The 20,678-nt window shown below is 54.9% G+C and overlaps 1 protein-coding gene across 1 annotated transcript; it reads right to left on the bottom strand.

Moving 5' to 3' along the window:
* Positions 1-3,727: 3,727 nt before the first annotated feature.
* Positions 3,728-20,307, bottom strand: TMEM43 (transmembrane protein 43; the record flags this gene model as incomplete). The annotated part of the gene is made up of 12 exons (XM_080718047.1): positions 3,728-3,930; positions 5,895-6,012; positions 7,566-7,667; positions 8,212-8,286; positions 8,563-8,684; positions 9,559-9,629; positions 10,916-10,985; positions 11,198-11,247; positions 12,536-12,630; positions 13,602-13,736; positions 15,649-15,792; positions 20,218-20,307. 12 exons carry the CDS (start codon positions 20,305-20,307, stop codon positions 3,728-3,730), a joined length of 1,275 nt encoding a protein of 424 aa, XP_080574173.1.
* Positions 20,308-20,678: the final 371 nt, after the last annotated feature.

Consider the following 20,678-nt stretch of genomic DNA (forward strand, 5'->3'; position numbering starts at 1 on the left):
CCTGGGCGCCCGCCCGCCCTCTCTCTGCCAGCTGTGCAGGCCAGGCGAGGTGTGCCGCAGGTTGGGTCTGGGCCAGCCCATCTGGAGCTCCCCGAGTCCTTTGGTCCGAAAGCTTATTCTTGGAGCTATGGAAGCTTCTTCAGGAGGCATCTCTTGAACCTTGGGCCTTGTTCTTCCCATCTTTGGAAATGTCAGTTTTTGAAAATTTTTAAATAGAAACCACTAGGGCATTTTTGGGCGGTGGTGCATTTTGGAGTCCTCCCGTCCTTTCTCACGGCTGGTCCTTGTCTGCAGGGCTCTGCTCTCACATCTCTTGCAGACACGATCTTCTCTGCAGGCCTCTTACTTTGCCCTGGATCATGTTTACTAGTGCTGCCTACTGCTGTCTCCTTGGGCAGGAGAGAGTGAATGAGTATAGGCCATCTCTGATGATGGCATTTGGGGTATACTTTTGGTTGGAGACGGGTACTAGGGGTGGAGCCCTGGGGCATTCTACCTCTGAGCTACGCCCCCAGCCCTTTATATTTTTTTATTTTTGAACAGGGTCTTGCTAGGTTGCTAAGACTCTTGCTGTTACTGAAGCTGGTCTTGAACCTACCATCCTTCTGTCTCTGTCCCAAGGACCAAGATTCCAGGTGTGCGCCACCGCACCAGCTTGGGCTCTACTCTTGGAAGTAACATTTTGTGGCAGAAGGCTGGAAGGGACCTAAAATCAGGAAAGAAAGGAAAAAAGATAACTGAGAATTAAGGGAATGTTAGTGAATGTGGATCAGTGCTAAATCTAGATGTTACTCATTAATGGATTAATATACAAAGCTCTATGCACTTGTGGAGAAATTACTTTTGTAACACTTTGAGAAAAAAAATAAAGCATTTATCTGAAGACTTAACATTTTCTTTCAGATTCACCGTAGCTCAGTACAACCAGGTCCATGCTGAGACCGCGAGGGCTCAGATTGTGTTTTCTTGTGGGCTGGGAATTCATCCTTACACACACATCGCTTTTTTCTTTGTATGTTTATACGAGGAGATATTACTTAACCTTTGAGAGGAGCCCTTCAAACATTGAGTCACTCTTGTCCAAGGAGAACAAGCCAAACTCTTGCAATATGACTCACGCCCCAAGAGCCTTGGCCCCGCTGCTCTGGTGGAGAAACAGACCCGGGTTGCCATGGGAGCCCCATTCTCCCAGCACCGCAGAACCTGCTGAGCCTCCCAGAGGTAAGGAACTCGTTATCTGGGGTTTGGAAGCGAGGACCTTAGCATTTTTCGGAAGAAATAACCTGTTCTGGCACCTGTGAACTATTAGGAGGTGTTCTAGAAACAGAAACGTAGGTTTTATGTCACTCCACTCACCTGTCTGTAAGAGATGAAAGGTGGATGCTCAGACTGCCATCGTCGGAGGGAAGCCCACACGCCACACGTTTCACGCTTCTCACGCGCTGTGCCTCCTTAGCTCCCACATGTAGTGAGGTGGAAGAGGCTGGCCCAGAGAGCTCTGCTTCCCCAGCACCCCAAGCCGGTCGCTGGCAGGCTCGGGGTCCCCGGCGCAGGTCTGCGCGTCAGCTGACGGCCAGCGCGCCTTGCCCTGTGTCAGACGTCCACCTCTTTGAGTGCATTCTGAATGAGGGTGAAGCCTGAGTCACTCTCTATAAATATAGCCAAACAGAGCAGGCTTTCTTACAGTGCTTGGAATATTGAGTTGCCCTTTTAAAAGAAGTGAAACCTACTTTAACAAACCACTAAAAGCAGCGTAGAACTACATTCTAAAAATTCATACAGTTCTGTGTACATCGGATGGTTGAAGTGCTTTGATTGAATGCAAAAACAACAAAACCTCACCAACCTCAAAAGCAACAGGATAATGGAAAGGTCCTTTACCAAAAGATACTTAGAAGCTGGGTATGATGACACACATCTGTAATCCCAACGCTTGAGAGGCTGAGATAGGAAGGTCACAGGTTCAGGTCCAGCTTCAGCAACTTAGTGAGACCCTGTTTCAAAATAAAAAGAGGCGGTTTCTCTCAGAGGTAAAATGTCCCTGAGTTTAAGCCCTAAAACAAACAAAAATAAATAAATAAAAAGTAAGATACTTAGAAATTTATTTCAAATTGTTACAAAAATTACAAAGATAATACACATGTCATGGTGGTTTTCCAAAGCTTTCAAATTATTTTTAACTGTATTTTGCTCTTTAAAGAACACTTGAAATTGGCAGTTTAAAATCCGTGAGAAAAATGTGCACAAACCGAATCTCAAGGTTTTTCTATTTGGAGGTTTGGTGAGATTGCTCATTTTGCAAGCAGGAGTGAATACTGTTTCAATCCTACACCTAGATAAGTCATCTGTGGTGCTAGCTGTGTTTTAACAGGAAGAATCCCCATTTGCAGCACAGACTCTGGGATCATAAGAGACCAATCACCAGTTTTAGAAGTCCTGCCCCTTATTCAGCTACCAAATTCCTACCTTGTTGCCAAGCAACCACTCCCAGCACAGGCAAACCCATCCCACTAGTATAAGCAAGATAAAGGATGCACAGAGTTAACACATGAAGGTTACAACATATTTTAAGGGGTGTAACAGTAGTTGGGAAATTCCGAAATTGTGGGTAAAGCTGGGCAGGTAAAGCTAGAGACGCACAAAAGCCACTCAGGAGCAGCTGCTTGAGGCTGGGGCGCCCATGTTGGAAGCATTCACGGGAGGACAGGGCCGGCGTGGGCATCCTGGAGCGAGTCTTCATCCTCTGATCCTTGGTGTTGGGTGACTGGGGTCAGCACGAGGGAGCCTACTCGACACAAAGCTGCCAACCGCTTTAATGGTTGACCAGAAAGTTCAGAACCAGCTTCAACTGAACAGTCAGTTTCTGATGCCAAAGGATGAAAGGAAATTCTTCCCGGGGCCTTGTTGAGCTGCTCTGTCTCCTCATGGAGTGAAAAAAAAAAATTGCTTTGCTAACATGTTTCAAAAGCAACTAGGAACTGCTCAGTGATCCAAGGTATCTTTAAAAAAAAAGTTACCCCCTTTTAACCCCTTTCTGTGATCTGAGTTAATCTCAGTTGACGGAGTTAAAGGTGTTTTCGGTAACAGTGTGAAAGGTTGATCATCCAGGAGGTCTCTTAAAATTTTGTTTTTAATCTTAGCTCCTTGGGATAGGAAGGTATACATGAAGCGAAAGGACAAAGAAAAATAGGCCCTTTGGAGGTCCCGTTTCTAGTACACTAGAAAGATTGCTTCTAGACCATAAGATAAACATAAAAACCAAGAACTGTCCAACTGTTCATTTCTTTTTCATCATGATCTCTTCAGTGTTTTTTTTTTTTTAAGTGCCCAAGCGAGTTCTGCCCGCAGCCTTGGTTTTGGCGGCACCGGCTGCTCAGGCCCAGGTGTGTCTGGGAGATCCAGGGCAGCCTCGCTGTGAGGCTGCCTGAGGGTCATGGGTGCCGCTGGCGGTTGTGGCCGCTCTGGCACACCCACTCAGTCCCAAGAGAACAGAAGGAATAACAGGACGATGCTCGATGGGTCGCCGTCCCCGCGCCACTCCTGACCACCAAAGCTGCTTACTGGGAGGAAAAGGCGGGAAAGAAGCAAACAGAGGAACACCAGACCTGATGATGTGCACGCTGCTACGTCTGGCCCCTTCTGGAGAGAGAAGGAGCGCAGAGTCCAAAACGCACCCGGTGCGCAGGTGGCCCAGACCCTGAGGTCACGCAAGGTGCCAGGGCGGCCTTCACTCCAGCTTTTTGACTGGCACCCGGGTCCGGGCGATGATGATGGGCACCAGGGCCAGGCAGCTGATGAGGAGCGCCCAGAGGGGCCGGTAGAAGAACCAGCCAGCAGCCACGGTCAGCAGGGTCAGCGAGGTGGCCACGCAGAAGGCAAAGGCTTTCAGGCCGATGTTGACCAGGTCCCGGAAGACGGGAAACCAGTCCACTGTGGGGAAAAGAAAGGCGTGAGGCTCTGGGCCCGCCATGCGCCCGCCACACTCCTGCCTCTGCAAGCGGACGGGCCCTTGATGCCACCTACGGAGAGGACCATCAGCCGGGCAGAGGGCAAACAGCCTCACACTGCCTCGGATCTGCGCTGGAGCTGTGCAGGTGGGCGCCCCTTCTGATCCACCTGCGCTTCCCAGTCGCAGAGGAGGAGACGTGGGAGCACTGTGTAAACCTACGACTCCATGCTGCCTCAGTCTGAGGTCAATATAAAGACATTTTCCTGTAACACCGGCAAATATCATTTCCTGTATGCTCACAAAGCCAGGGCCTGTGCCTCAGGTTGCCGGCAGAGTCTGAGCCAAGCCACTGCGCCAAGCCGAGGAGGATGCGGCCTCGTCGGTCCTGCTCACAGCTCTGCCCGGTGCCGGCAGGCGGCGAGAGCTTGGTGGTTGGTGATGGAGACAGGAGGCACGTGCGCCTCCTGCTGCGGCTCCCGCGGGGCCACCGCGCTCCGCGTTGGTCCTGAACACCAGAATCCCACAGGTAGAAGGATCGGCATCACAGAGCCCAACTCCAGAGCAGGGCAGCATACAGAAGGTATGGGAACTGAGGCGCCAGAGAGGACCGGGCCTATGGTCACAGAGCCGAGGTGGCTTTGTTTAAATTCTGATCTCAAGCCGGGCGTGGTGGCGCACACTTGTCATCCCGGTATTTGGGAGACAGGAGGATCGCACAGGTTCATAGCCAGCCTCAGCTACTTAGTGAGGCCCTCAGCAACTTAGTGAGACCCTGTTTCCAAATAAAGTATAAAATAGGTCTGGGAGTATAGCCCGGAGGTAGAAAAGCCCCTGGGTTCCACCCCTAGTTCCACCAAAAAAAAAGAATAGGGCTGGGGGTGTAACTTGGGTAACTTGAAGGTAGAAAGCCCCTAGCTTCCATCCCCAGTACCACCACCAAAAAAAAAAAAAAAAAAAAAAAATCTGATCTCTCCTAATGTACCCAAGAAGTAGATGGTCTTTAATTTTTTTGTGTGTGTTACTGGGGGTGGAACCCAGGGGCTTTCTACCTCCGGGCTATACTCCTAGCCCTATTTTATATTTTATTTTAAAACCGGGTCTCACTAAGTCACTGAGAGCCTCACTCAGTAGCTGAGGCTGGCTTCGAACCTGTGCAATCCTCCTGTTGACAGCCTCCCAAGCGCTGGGATTACAAACCTGCGCCACCATGCCCGGCTGAAGTAGATGGTCTTTGGAGCACAACTGAGCTGTGCAAAGAAAGCCCCAGAGGACACCCCCCCCCCACCCCCGGGAGAGAGGGAGGCGGTTTTCCAACTCTGACGTTCTGGGATGTGCCACAGCCAGACCTTTCCCTAACTTGTAAGTGGGGCGAGGATTTCTGTTGCGCTCAGAGAAGGCTGCACCGGCACGCACTGGGGTAAAGGTTTGGATGCAAAATCCCCGGAGGAACCTCTTTCCTGAGCCAACAACGGACTCCACACCCCAGGCACTCAAACCGAGCTGGGGTGCCAACCCAGGCCAAGGGAGCAGGCCACGCCCTCCTTCCACTCCCAACTTGCCGGCTGTCCTGAGCCTCGCTCGGCCCTGGAGCGAGGGGGGAAGCGCGGCAGCCATTGTGTGCTTCTTTGCCACACACATCACGAAACTCCAAGGCAGTGCGCCCAGGCTGAGTATCCAGAGCTGACAGCAGCCAGCTGCTCCAGGGGCGCCACCGCCTCGCCACGACTCCAGTTGTGGGCCATGGAAGGAGTGATGGAGCAGGACCAGACCTTTGGGTCACGGAAGCACCTGCTCCTCCCTCCCCTGCCTTCCTCTGCTCACTCATTCCAAAGCTACAGATGAGGACACAGAGTAGGCCGAGGCTCTGGCAGGGTGCTGTGCCAAGCGCGGGGCGGCACGGGGGCGGGCAGGCGCTGCTGCACCCCCAGCCCCTCTCCACACCTACCCAGGGTGTAGAGGATCCGTGTCATGAGGTTGATACCCATGAACATGGCCATCCAGCCGGCGGCCCGCAGGCCCCAGGTCTTCATGGAGTTGCTCTTTTGTTCTCGACGAAACACCTCCTGGAAGACAGGGAGAGGCGGGTGTCAGGACTCAGAGGGCAGCGCTGGCGCTTGGGATAAATGCCACTCTCCTTCACACTGAAGCACGACCCTTGATTCTTTAGTAGTGCATGGGGTTGAAACCAGGGCACTCTACCACTGGGTTACATCCCAGCCAGTTTTTAATTTTTGGTGTTATTGGGGGTAGAACCCAGGGGCTTTCTACCTCCGGGCTATACTCCCAGACCTATTTTATGCTTTATTTGGAAACAGGGTCTCACTAAGTTGCTGAGAGCCTCACTAAGTATTTGAGGCTGGCTTCGAACCTGCGCGATCCTCCTGTCTCTGCCTCCCAAGCGCGGGGATTACAAGCGTGTGCCACCACACCCGGCAATAATACCCTTTTTTAAGATATTCATTCTACACAGGCTGAGGCCGTGTGTAATGTCCACCCTGCCCCGGGTGGAGCCGGGCACACTGCCCTACAGGCCCGGGGTTCTCCTCAGGCCGCGCTCTGCCTGGCTCAGGGCTCTCCTCCTACTTGGCAGAGCCCTGGTGTTGTGGGGAAGCCGGGTGGGGACAGTTGAGCTGCACGGGGCTGGGGCTGAGGAGGAGGAAGCGCCCCCACCTGCAGTCGGGGGGGCCACGAGCCCCACCTCCCCTCTCCCCTCTCGGGGAAGCTCCGAGAAGGCCGAGAACCCCACCTTCCCTCTCGGGGGCAGCTCTGAGAAGGCTGGGAGCCAGGGCTGCGTGAGAGCCGGGGGCATAGGCCAGGCCTGCACGGGCCTGGCTGTAGAAAACTCCCTAATTTTAGCAAGTTCCGAGGGTGACTCATGGCCCACCGGGCTGGGAGGAGGCCGCCCCACCCTGCCGCTGGTAACCTGTTCCTGTGCCCCGCCTACCACACCCTCCCTGGCCAGGTACAAGCGCTGGGAGGGGCAGGAGGCAGCAGGGATGGGTGGACAGTGGCGGCCGAGGCCCTGCGGCTGCCTTCACCCTTCCAAGACTCCTAAGGCCAGTCAGCTCAGCACAGCTCTGCATCCTCCCTGAGGCCCTGGGGAGGCGCGACCTCCCCATTTTCAGACAGAGAAGGGGGACCCAAATGGCTGTGGGGACCTGCGGAGGGGCACCTGCCCTCACCCACCTGGCTCGGATGCTCTGGCTCAGACCCTTCGTTGTTCCCGATGCCCTCAGAGGAGGCGACGACACCTCCCCTCCGGAGCACCCCTGCGGCCCACACTGCACTCCAGGGCACCGCGAAGGGGTGACCCCCTTCCTGTCTGAACCCCAGACCAACCCGATTCTTCTACAGGTGACCCTTCTGTTCGTGTGCACCTTGGCACATCAGAGGGTCCCTGGCCACCGCAGAAACCGGGCTGCCAGAAGTCCGTTACGGTAGAGTGGCCTTCCCTCTGAAACACTGCGTCCTCAGTCCTTCTGAGGCTTTCAGTCCTTCTGTTTCTGTTTCTTGCTGCACTGCACTGGCTAGGACCTCGGATGGTGGGAATTCTGAAATGGCCACCGAGAGGAGGGCAGGACAATGTGCCTGTCACGGGGCGGGTGGCGGCACTCACCTCTGCCGAGAAGTCCCCGTGATGTAGGAGCAGCAGGGTTTCCCCGGACTTGGTGGAGTACGGCACGAGCTGGTCGCCCCGCTGCCGGGCGATCACGGTGACCTGGCCAGAGGAGTTAGTGCTAGAGCTGAGGAGGGTAACCAGAGGGGCCCTGGCCTCTCCCCAGGACTCCAGGAAGAGACCCCGGGGTTTCCTTCCCCTTCTTCCACCATGCGCTCCAAGACCTCGGGCAGACGCAGGTGTTGGGCAGAGCAGGGCCGGGCTGTCCTGGGATGGCTGCCCCAATGGGCATCCACTGGGCAACGCGGCACACAGCCACCGGGCCCAGCCCCGGTCACCGGCGTCTCCTCACTCACCTGGGCTACCTGTCCTGCCGCCTTCCTGGGTCCAGCCCAGGGTTTCTGTGGCTGAGGGTACAATAGTGTCCTGCCTCACGTGGGGGTCAGGAACCAAGACCAAGTATTTACAGATAAAAGACAAGATAGGGAAGGGCTCAGTGGGATTGCAATGGTGCTCATGAGGCACAATTGAGAGCCTTCTACAGTCCTGAGTCTGGGAGTTGTGGACATCTGAGGGGGACATTCTCCCGGGGGGCTGTGCCCGGGGAGCCCCGACTTGGCGTCTACCCCGGGGGAAGCCAGGTTACCACGTGAGCGGGGCCCAGGTCAGGGTCGTCGTTGCTCAGTCCTGCGTAGGAAAAGGACACGCGCAGGTCTCCAACCTGGGGGTGAAAGAGGGGTGGGGAGGCCGAGTCGGGAAGGGGCCAGCCTGGCCTAGGGCCGTGACACCATCAAACCCCGGGCAGCTCACTGTCGCCCACCCCTACGCTGGGGCCCAGGGCAGCTGGTCACCTCGAGGCCTCTCCCCCTCCGACTCCATCTGCCAAGGGCAGCCACGGGTTCCACCGAACGGGACCTGGCGGACCAGGGGTGCGGTGCCTGGGGACGCTCCCCAAGGCCTGGTCTCTGCCGGCCGCCCACCCTCGCCTCTCCCGTACCTCCGGGTATTTGGGGTTTTCACTGTGGTAGAAAAAGTCTCCCCGGCGAATGATGTCCACATGAGGGTCCTCCAGCCTGTTCAGGCTCAGTGGCTTGAAGTTGTCGATTTTGTCAATGAGGCCTGAGAGAGGCACAGGGCTTAGAAAGCTCGGTACCCACTGAGGACCCCATCTGCAAGCCCAGCGGCCCGGCACCTTACTGCGGCCCTCACCGCCAAGCCCCACCCCGGGGCCTTTGCACACAGCCCCTAGCCCGCAGCCTCCTCTTCTGACCCCATCTCTTCCAGAGCGCCCCTGTGCCCCAGGTCAGCCCCACCCCAGGCACCATCTCCTCCAGGAAAGCTTCCCGTGCTCTCTCCCCACCGAGCTGCTGAGAATGGCCATGGCGCTTTAACCATCCCACTCTGCTTACATCGCCCACCCCTCGCGGCGGATACGGCGGCAGGGTGAGCCCAGGTACCCAGCCTCGCCCCTTGCTTTGGGCCCCAAGTGTCCTCTGTCCTCTCTACTGGCCAGGCCAGGGACAGTCCCAGGTTTGCTGCGGCTGATGGTGCCGCCTTATCCTTAGCAGCCTCCGTATGGGGTCACTGGAGGGATATGGGCTGTGCCACCTGCCTGGCACCGGGCTGGCCAACTGGTGAACCTCTGAGGCACCGCAGGGAGCCAGAGAGGGCGAGCATGGCCGCGTGGCCACCGAGGGCCTGAGCTGCCCGAGGCGGGCTCTCGTCGCCCGGCACTATGGGCAGGCGCAGCAGCAGGATGGGGACCGGTGCCTGCAGCTGCTCTCAGGTCGACCCGGGCTCCAGAGGAACCTGGCTGGCTCAGAGGGGGGCTCCACGCCCCAAGAGTCCTCACCCTTGGGGACTTGCCTACCCTCCGGCCCCAGCCCAAAGCAGAACGCTGAGGTGTGGCTGATGCCTCCAGCCCCCAGAAGGGGGCCGAGAGGAACAGGGCCTCCGGGCCGCCACCAGCTCATCGGGAGGGGCTGAGACTTACCTGCCGAAAGGAAAAACCTGCCGATTTGGACAAAGGGCGCTGTCGCCGTGAAGGACTCCACGGCCATGGCACTGTGGGAGACGGGAAGCTGTCAGTGCGGGGCACCAGGTGGGGAGCCGTCTACATCCCTGGGGGTGGTCTGTGCTAGACAGGGTCCCCAGCTAGGGGCGCTCCGACAAGTCGAGCCTGGGCATAAGACAGGCTACCTTCACCACCCCTGGGCCCCTGCTCCCAGCCGCCCAGAGCATCGCACCCCGCCCACCAGTCCGCTGGATCTCTCCTGGAATTCCTACCCCTCCCTGTATCCCCCCAGCCTCACGGCCATCCAAACCCTGAGCATCTTCCTGACGGGGCCGTGGCCATTGCTGCACAGCGCCCAGGTCCCAGCAGTGCTCACCCCACGCCCTGAGCTAGCCCCTCCGCTGCCCCCCAGGAGGCACAGCCCCAATGCTCTGCGTGCTCCCGACAGCCCGGGCGGCCCGCCATCGCCCAGTGCTTCCTGCACTGTCCTTGGTTCCGGCCCCACAGGGAGACCTGCTTGTTTCAGATCTTGCTCTTTGTACCCGGTGCCCAGAACACGGCTTGATCTCAAACTCACACGCTGCAGCGCCCAGAGTTAACGCGATGTCTCACTCAGATGAAGGAGCCGAGGCTGGGCTCTCCCAGCGGCTGGCTGTGCGGACGCTCGGGCCCAGCTCTTTTTTTTTTTCCAGAACCGAGGATGCAGTCTACTTTCGAGCAGCACCCCTAACCCAGTTTTTTATTTTATTTTATTTTTTGGTACTGGGGATGGAACCCAGGCGCATTCTACCTCCCAGCGACACCCCCAGCATTATTTTTTTTTTAATTCTTTATTTTGAAACAGGGTCTCACTGAGTTGTAAAGGGCCTCACTAAGTATCTGAGGCTAGCTTCGAACCTGCACAATCCTGTCTCAGCCTCCCGAATGCTGGGATTACAAGTGTGCGCCACCAAGTCTGGCTTTATTCTTTATTTTGAAACGGGTCTCACTGAGTTGCAAAGGCCTCACTAAGTAGCTGAGGCTTTCCCCAAACCACAATCCTCCTGACTCAGCCTCCCAAGTATGGGGATTACAAGTGTTCACCACCACGCCCAGATATTTATTTTTTTTATTTTTGGGGGGTACTGGGGATGGAACTCAGGGGCATTCTACCTCTGAGCTATACCCCTAGCTCTCGTTTTTATTCATTATTTTGGAACAGGGTCTCACTGAGTCCAAAGGGCCTCACTAAGTAGCTGAGGCTGGCCATGAACCTGCTATCCTCCCATCTCAGCCTCCCAAATGCTGGGGTTACAAGCGTGTGCCATCACGCCCGGCTCTCGGGCCCAGCTCTCACCTGGGGTTTTTGTGGCCAATCTCTCGGTCAAAGTTTCTGCTGTTGACAATTTCCGACCTCCACTCAGTGTCTGCTCGGGGAGAGGGAGTAACTCAGAATCATGGTGAAAGAGGCCCCGTAGCCGAGGTCCTTTCAACAGCCCGTGACACCTGGGGGCCCGGAGGAGCGCTCCTGAGGCCTCCCCGGTGGGAGAGAGGGCATGCAGGGCTCCACGGAGTGCCCCCCAGCTTCCTGCGGCTCTGCCCCCGCCCCGCCTCCGTCTCAGGCCAATGCAGTACTCACTGTAGGAGTACTTCGTCTCCGTCTTCGCCTGCCCCTCCTCCTGGTAGTCTCTGCAGAGTAAACACAGCCCGGCCTGGAGTCAGCCTTGCCGCCACGAGGCATCGTGGAATCCAGGTATTCCCAGACAGCGTGACCTCTGGCCTACAGGGTCACACTTCTAAACATGGCAGAAGCCTCTTGGGCACCGGCCCAGAGAGTGGGCGCTCACCTTGGGCACAGAGCCGGCTCTGTTCCTTGAGGGCCAGAGGAGAGGAAGGTGCTTTCTCTGGCCGGACTGACTTAACACCACTGAGCTGGCTGCTGCTGCTCCAGGGCAGCCCTGGGGGCCCTCTGAAGCTGCCCCGCCTCTCCCTCACAGCACGTGTTTGGGGCGGGCTCAGCTCACCCTTGTTACCAAGTAGCCCCTGACCAGTGGCACACACTTATAATCCTAGCATATGGGTGGCTGAGACAGGACCCAGCCTGGGAGCTCCTGATAGGATACGAGCGAGAAGCCCACCCCTGCCAGGATGGGAGAGACGGGGCCCACGCAGGAAAGCTGGGTACAGAGACCAGCAACGGCAGAGCCCACTCGATGCTGAGGACACCACGTGAAGCCTGGATCCAGTCACGTCTCAAGCCTGAGCATCGCTTGATGTCCCAGACGAGGGCCCTAGCCGATCAATCCAGAGATGTTCTACCTCCGAGCTCCACTCCCAGCCCTCTGTTCATTTTGATTTTAAAGTAGGGTCTCGCTAAGTTGCTGAGGGCCACCTAAGTTGCTGAGGCTGCCCTGCAACCTGCGGTCTTCCTGTCTCAGCCTCCCAAGTACCGGGATTACAGGTGTGCGCCCCCCAATCTGGATTCCCCTTTCCTTCTTCCTTCCTTCCTTCCTTCCCTCCTTCCCTCTCTCCCTCCCTTTCTTTCTTTCTTTCTTTCTTTCTTTCTTTCTTTCTTCCTTCCTTCCTTCCTTCGGTACTGGGGATGGAACCCAGGGGCATTCTACCTCCGAGCAACACCCCCAGCCCGATTTTTTATTTTGAAACAGGGTCTCACTGAGTTGCAAAGGGCCTCACTAAGTAGCTGAGGCTGGCCATGAACCGTGGTTTTCCTGTCTCAGCCTCCCAAATGCTGGGATTACAAGGGTGTGCCACCACACCCAGCTCCCTTTTTCTCCTTTGCGCCATTATGCAGTAGATTTTGCCACCTCTGATCACTGGTTGTTAACTTGGGGACAATTTGCCATTTTTATGATGGGAGAAGTCCTACACTTTGGACTTCAGAGGAGTCCACGTAAAATCCGCTGCATCTACCCCAATGCCTTTGCCCTCAGCTGAACCCTCACCCCTGGCCCCTCACCTGGACTCTTCCGTCTCCACCCACTGGTACATCTCCACGTGTCTCCGCAGTTTCACGGCCGGAAGGTGGACCCCGTAGTTTGGATCAGACAAGAGCTTCAAAAAGAATCAAACAAACCAAAGAAATGAAGTGAGGGCTCCGCACCGGCCCACAATTCCCGGCTCGGGGGAAGCCAGACTGGAAGAGAAATACAGAGAATGAGGAAGAATGGAGCGGGTTTACAGCTGCTTCGCGTGGAGCGCCGACCTGCGCGGGGCTGCTCGCCCCAAGTTCTTTCCCGTTGTTTTGTTTTGCAGCATTGAGGAGTGAACCCAGGGGGTTTCTACCTCTAAGCTACACCCTCAGCCCTTTTTATTTTGAAACAGGGTCTAAGGTATGACATGCTGGTCTCAAACCTGTGATCCTCTTGTCTCAGCCTCCCAAATACTTAGATTACAGATGTGTGCCACCATGTCCAGCCTGTCTTAAGTTTTTAACATTTATTTATTTATTCATTTATTCTTTTTTTTTTTTTTTTTTTTTGCAGTACTGGGGGTGGAACCCAGGGGCATTCTACCTCTAAGCTACACCCCCAGCCCTATTTTTATTCTTTATTTTGAAACAGAGTCTCACTGAGTTGCAAAGGGCCTCACTAGGTAACTGAGGCTGTCCTTGAACCCCGATCCTCCTGTCTCAGCCTCCCGAATGCTGGGATTACAAGCGTACATCACCACGTCAGGCTTCTATTTTTTATTCTTTACTTTGAAACAGGTCACTGAGTTGCAGAGGGCCTCATGAAGGAGCTGAGGCTGGCTCTGAACCTGAGATCCTCCTGTCTCAGCCTCCGGAAACAGGGTCTCACTGAATAGCAAAGGGCCTCACTAAGTAGCGGAGGCTGTCCGCGAATCATAATCTTCCTGTCTCAGCCTCCTGAATGTTGGGATTACAAGCGTGAACCACCACGCCCGGCTATCGTTCCCATTTTATACTGAAAAGTGACAGGTGAACACGGCAGTGGGAAATCACCCACACGTCTGTCTCCAAGGTCCTGAGCCTCTGGCGGGTCAGCGACCACCACAACACCCACCTTAGACGTCCGCAGGGCCCCGATGATGTGCACCAGCCTCCCTTCATTCTCTGGAGCCACGCTGTGGATGCTGTCAGGGGACACCACGAGCGAGAGGCCCTCTGCCAGCAAGGTGGCCGTCTTCAGTGCGCGGCCCTGTGAACAAGGATTGCGCCTCAGGTTGGCTAGACATCGTCCTGCTTGCTGCGGTGTGTCGGGGCAGGGTGCGCCTCCGGGAGCGCCGAGACACAGCGTTCTCCCCTTGGCCAACCGAGGCCTGGCAACTGAGGGACGCAGAACTGGACCCGGGAGTCCTGCCTGCGGGGACACTGCTCCCACCACCCACTGGTCCCCACCTGTCCTCAGGCAGGGAACAGCTCGGGGGTTTCTGCCGCCCTCCAACCTTTCCCGTTTCCTTCTGCATTGACTCTCCTCTAGTTGACACTGGCTGATGTGAACTGCTCCCCAAGTCACGTGACCCAGGCCTCAAGCACTGGCTCAGAGGGCTGAGACCCAAACCAGGGCCCTGAGAGATCGCTCCGCAACTTCTGCTCAATTCAATTATTATTATGACTATTATTACTACTACTACTATTATTATTATTACTATTATTATTATTATTTTGATGGAACTGGGGATAGAACCTAGGGGCACCTATTTTATATTTTTTATTTGCAAACAGGGTCTCTTAAGCCAGCTGAGGCTGGTTTCGAACCTGTGTAATCCTCCTGTCTCAGACTCCCAAGCGGAGGGATTACAAGCGTGCGCCACCACGCCCGGCTATGCTAAATTCATTTAGAGAGCGGTGGTTCCTCTTTTCTGTAGGATCTTTCGTTTTTCTTTTTTTTTTTTTAATTTTTGTGGTACTGGGGAGGGAACCCAGGGGCTTTTCTACCTCCGGGCTGTACTCCCAGACCTATTTTATATTTTATTTGGAAACAGGGTCTCACTAAGTTGCTGAGAGCCTCACTAAGTAGCTAAGCCTGGCTTCGAACCTGTGCGATCCTCCTGTCTCAGCCTCCCAAGCACTGGGAATGCAAGCATGCGCCACCATGCCTGGCCCATCCCTAGTTTTAATTCTTTACTTTTTTACTTTTTACTTTTTTTTTTTTTTTTTTTGCAGTACTGGGTATGGAACCCAGGGGCATTCTTCCTATGAGCTACACTCCCAGCCCTATTTTTCTTTACTGAAACGAAATCTCACTAAGTTGCAGAGGGCCTCACTAAGTAGCTGAGGCTGTCCACAAACCGTGATCCTCCTGTCTCAGCCTCCCAAATGCCGGGATTACAAGCATGCACCACCAAGCCTGGCTTTTTATTCTTTATTCTTTATTTTATTTATTTATTTATTTTTGTGGTGCTGGGGATGGAACCCAGAGGCTTTCTACCTTTGGTATACACTCTCAGACCTGTTTTGTATTTTATTTGGAAACAGGGTCTCACTAAGTTGCTGAGAGCCTCACTCAGTAGCTGAAGCTGGCTTTGAACTTGTGCGATCCTCCTGTCTCAGCCTCCCAAGTGCAGGGATTACAAGCGTGCGCCACCACGCCCGGCTTTTATTCTTTACTCGGAAACAGGGTCTCACTGGGTTACAAAGGGCCTCACTCAGTAGCCGAGGCTGGCCATGAACCGCGATCCTCCTGTCTCAGCCTCCCGAATGCTGGGATTATAAGTGGCAGCCACCATGCCTGGCTTCTCTAGGCTCTTGAAGCTACTTGGATGTAAGCCTGAAGTTTCTGGGGCCACCTTTGCCACCCTGCCCAAGGAAGACCCTACCCAAGAAAAACAGGCAAGAGATGAAGAAAGGGAGATTCGTGGTGACCCAGCATGAACGCCGAGGTTCTGCCATGCCGAAAGCATTTGCAGCTGTGTGATCCGATCCATTTCCCCTTCCAGCTTTTATCAGCACAGAGGTGGTCACACAAAGAATTCCAGCTGGCTCGTCAGTCTTCTTTCTTGTTGGTAAAACCTATGCCCTTTACTTCCACATCCAGCCTCTGGATCATAGACTCTGTTCCCTGGCGCTCTGAGGACCCCTGCACCGCACAAAAGACCCGGACGTCTTACCTCGTTGGTGAAAATCAAGTAGAAGGACAGCAGGAAGGTCACGAGTCCCACAAACATCCCACCCGAGGTCTCACTCAGCCGCTCCAGGAAGCCCGGCTGGGAGGTGACTTTGACATGTTCTCGCCTGGAACCTGTAGTAGAATACTGAATAAAAAGCGTATTTTAAAAACCGGAATGGAAGTTGGCTTGACTGTGACTGCTTACACTCAGTTTTACTTATATACAGTAAAATCGTACAAACACAAAGGGTGCGACGAGGGAGGTTTTGACAGTGATTTTGGTTTCGGGGAGGTGGTCCTGGAGCCAATTCCCCTTGGACATGGAAGGACTGGACCAGCTGTGGGCTTACTGGATCACAGGGACATGTTTAACTTCCAAACTATTTGGCAAAGCAGATCTTAGTTGTTTTGGTTTTTTTTTTTTTTTTTTTTTTTTTGCGGTACTAGGGATGGAACCCGGGGGCATTCTTCCTCCAACCTACACCCCCAACCCTATTTTTTTATTTTTTATTTTGAATCAGGGTCTCACTGACTTGCAGAGTAGCTGAGGCTGGTCTCAAACCACAATCCTACTGTCTCAGTCTCCCAAATGCTGGGATTATAAGCATGCGCCACCACGCCTGGCTCAGGGTTTTTTTTTTGTTTGTTTTTTTTTGCAGGTCTGGGGATGAAACCCAGGTGCATTTGACATCTGAGCTACATCCCTGCCCTAATTTTTATTCTTTTTTTTTGTGTGTGATATGGGGGTTGGAACCCAGGGGCCTTCTACCTCTGGGCTACACTCCCAGACCTATTTTATATTTTATTTGGAAACAGGGTCTCACTAAGTTGCTGAGAGCCTCACTAAGTAGCTGAGGCTGGCTTCGAACCTGCGTGATTCTCCTCTCTCAGCCTCCCAAGCATGGGGATTACAAGTGTGCACCACAATGTCCAGCTTTATTCATTTATTTATTTATTTATTTATTTATTTATTTATTTATGCTGCTGGGGGCTGAGCCCAGAGGCTTTCTATCTCTGGGCTGTAGTCCCAGCCCTATTTTATATTTTATTTGGAAACAGGGTCTCACTAAGTTGCTGAGAGCCTCACTAAGTTGCTAAGGCTGGCTTTGAACCTGTATGATCCTCCTGTCTCAGCCTCCCAAGCACTGGGATTACCAGTGTGTGCCACCACGCCCAGCTTATTCTTTATTTTGAAATAGGGTCTCACTGAATTGCAGAGGGCCTCACTAAGTAGTTGAGGCTGTCTGCAAACCGCGATCCTCTGGTCTCAGCTTCCCGAATGCTGGGATTACAAGTGTGCGCCACCACGCCCGGCCTAGAGGTGTGTTTCAATTACATTTTGCAAGTGTTGAGGGCATCAGGTCTTAGCCACGTCGGCAGCAGGAGGTCAATCTGAGCGTGTAATGAGGGAGGCAGGCCCAGTGCTGGAGCCCACCTGCCACCTGAGGCATCAGGGGAGACTCGCTAGAGGCACTGAGGGGTGTCAGAGGCAGGCCCCGGGCGGGGGGGGGGGGAGCATCCCTAGCAGGGAAACTGTGGGCGCAACGGCAATGGTGTAGAAGCAAGAGTTGTTCTGGGTCGTAGAAGTCCTGTGGGCAGAGGAGGCAGCCAGGCATGTCTGGGCAGGTTCTGGGCAGGCCTCAAACTCCAGGGCCAGTCAGGACCAAGAGCCATGACTTGGAGTATGTCATCTTAGCTAAGTGTGGTGGGGCTCCAACTGACCTGTAATCGCAGTCCTTAGGAGGCTGAGACAGGAGGATCACTGGTTCAAGGCCAGCCTCGGTCACTTAGTGAGACCCTGGGCAACTCAAGGGTCTTGAGACCTTGCTTCAAAATGAAAAGGGCTGGGCTAATAGCCCGGAGGCAGATGTCCCAAGGTTCAATCCCCAGTACTCTCATCTTTGAAGGGCAGAAGGACTGGCTGTGATTTCTGGTTCCATCACACAGAACTCACTGGCTCTTGGGTATGTGTATAAAACCTTCAGTGCCCACCATTTCTCCATTGGTTAAATGGGGATAAGAACCCAACGCAGAGGGTTGTGGGAAAAACCAAAGGTCCTACTTATTAGACAGCTCGGCTAGGGAGTGGTCAGCACCATCTGGGTGGTTGGTGGCTAGCAGGAATGTTATCAGGTTTCTCTGTGATGGATTCCAGGGCTGGCACCCAGGCAGTGGGTCACATGGATGTAAAATGGTTCCCACATGGGTGCTCCAACTGAGCCAGGCCCCCTCCTGGCATTGGGGGGTCAGAGGAGAGTCGAGTCAGAGTCTCTGAACAAATACCATGTCTTAAGTGTCCCTGAATACCACTAGCCCAGGCCTGCGAGAAACCCAATGTCTACGGCACCCAGAAATGCTCTTGACTTGTGATGCCGTTCAGAAACATCAGTGGAACCCGGCGTGGTGACACATGCTAGTAATCTCTGTACTTGGGAGGCTGAGACAGGAGGATCGCAGGTTCGCGGCCAGCCTCAGGTACTTAGTGAGGCCCTTCCCAAATTAGTGACACCTGTTTCAAAATAAAGAGTTGTTTCAAAACACAGAGCTGGAGGGGTAGATCGGAGGTAGAATGGCCCTGAGTTCAATCCCCAGTAATATTTAAAAAGAAGAAGAAGAAGAAGAAGAAGAAGAAGAAGAAGAAGAAGAAGAGGAGAAGAAAAGAAAAAATATCAGTAGTCACTGAAGACAAAGAGGTGACCACCAACTGTCACAAGATGGCCCCCGGCACACGGGGAAGCCCAAGGAGATGAGTGCCCTCACTACCCCATTCAGAGATGAGAAAACCAAGGCTCAGTGGTTAAGAAAGACATCTGCCTCTAAGGCAGTTCCTCAATGTCTGGCTTACTGTCTTCTTTCAGAAAAGAAGGCATTGACTCCCCTTGGGCACATCCATGGCCCCCTATTTTATTTTATTTTACTTTATTTATTTTATTTTATTTTTTGTGGTACTGGGATTCCTGGAAGCCCTTCTACCTCCGGGCTACACTCTCAGACCTATTTTTTGCATTTTTATTTGGAAACAGGGTCTCCTGAGAAAGCGCGCGCAGCTGGCTTCGAACCTGCGCGATCCTCCTGTCTCTGCCTCCCAAGCGCGGGGATTACAAGCGTGCGCCACCACGCCCGGCTGGCCCCCCTATTTTAACTCAACATCCCCCCAGCCATACCTGGTAAGCTATGGTCCTGTTAACTCGCTTGATACTAACAGCTGGCACATCACAGGACAGCTGTTGGGATGCTGACTTCAGCTGCCTCTCTCTACCACACCCAGCCCGCTAGCTGCCAAAAATGTGTGCCCAGCAAGGTTCCGCAGCAGAGGAGTCTCAAGTGCATTTATGTTCCTCGGCTGGGAAGGGGTCAGATCCCAACATACCCAGATGGTCTCTGCCACCTGGACCCTCTGTGCTAGACCGTGACTTTGTTTCATCCGTGACTCAGTATCTACCACGCACCAGGCTTGGTGGCAGGCTGCCTGCCTTAACACCACAAGACCAAACAAACTCAGGGAAGACGAAGGCCACACAGCTGACTCTGGATTTGCCCTCAGGCCTGCCTGACTCCATGCCCTGGCATGCCAAGCTGCCTGAGAGACCCTGGACAGGTGCCTTCTGGGAAATTCCCCATCCCTAAAAGATGATGATAGTGCTGATGGGAGCAGGGGGCAGCTGGTCTATTAACCTAACAGCACTTCATGCAGAGATAGCTAGGGTTGTGAGTGATACAAACCCTGGCCTCTCAGGACACGTGGGAAGCAGAGCAGTAACTTGGGGACAGAGGTGGGGCCTGGAAAGCAAGTGTAACAGGCCCGGGGAGGGCCACTGGGCCTCCCCACCAAAGAGGAGGGAGGGCGTGTCTGGGGCTGGCGATGCTCCCAGCGGGCTCCAGAAACACTTTCACAGAAGCAGCAAGTGGTGAGTCACCAGCTTCTCCCACACCCAATACCCTGGTACGCGGTGCTGCTTGTACGTTGAATGAACGTTGCGCTAAAATAGAAAGTTTCCCAAGGAAGACTGGCTGGAGCCAGAGGAGGCCAGCAGCTGTGCAGTAACCACGCTCAGCCAGGACCCTTACCCAAAGCCTCCAAGAAGAAGGAGGGGCAGGCGCAGCGGCAGGGCAATCTCTCTCCCTGGAATCCTAACACCTCTGCTCCCGCTCGGGCTGAGCCCATTTGCAGCATCACACTCTCGGTTTACACTCCCCCTAGGGTGGGGAGCTCACGTCGTCTATTGCTGGACAGCGCCAATGGGCGGCCTCGGCGTCTCCGCCCTCCCGATGGACCTATTCATTCTCTGACTTACTGTCTGACTCCCCCAAATTCCACAAGATTCAGCACCCCAAAGGCCCAGGCGGGGACTGGGAATGCAAGGAGGGGCTGCGTGGAGAAGCCGCGCGCCTATGGATCCCAGCGCGAGGAAGGGACGCCTTGTGAGTCTCTGTACCCAAAGAATAAGGTCAAAAGGAGTCGGGATAGGGAGAGGCGAGCCGACGGATGAGCTGCGGGAAGGCTCACAGACGCGGCCGTGCGGAGGGAGGTCCCGGGCCGCGTCTGCGCGGGTTGGACCACAAAAGGGCCCTGCGCAGCCCCAGGACCGGGGCGGGTCGGGGTGATGGGGAAGTCTGGGTGTGGCCGGGCAGCCGGGGAGACACTCACGTTCGCAGCCATGGTGGGACCCGGCTCGCCGCCGCCGCCTCGCTCTGCGCAGCTAGGACCTGAGCAGAAGACCGGAGCGCCGAACCCGATGGCCACTTGCCCACCCAAGCGCTGCAAATATCCTCGTGGACCCAGGACCAGGCGGGACCTGCGGCCGAGTTACCGCCCCGTGGGGACCGAACTTTTGTACGCCAGCGCGCCGCGGGTGCCTCCTGGGAAATGTAGTCCGAAGCCAGGCGCTTCCGCCGCCAAGTTGCCAAAGGCTCGCTGGCGCGCCTGCGCGGCGTGGGGGCTTCTGGGAGATGTAGTTTCCGCTGTGGAGAGCGGCCCGGCCAGCGCGCGGCCTGCTGGGAGTCGTAGTTCCGGGCCGGAGCGGAGGAGGC

This window comes from Muscardinus avellanarius (genome assembly GCF_963383645.1).
Source record: "Muscardinus avellanarius genome assembly, chromosome: 22".
Lineage (NCBI taxonomy): Eukaryota > Metazoa > Chordata > Mammalia > Rodentia > Gliridae > Muscardinus > Muscardinus avellanarius.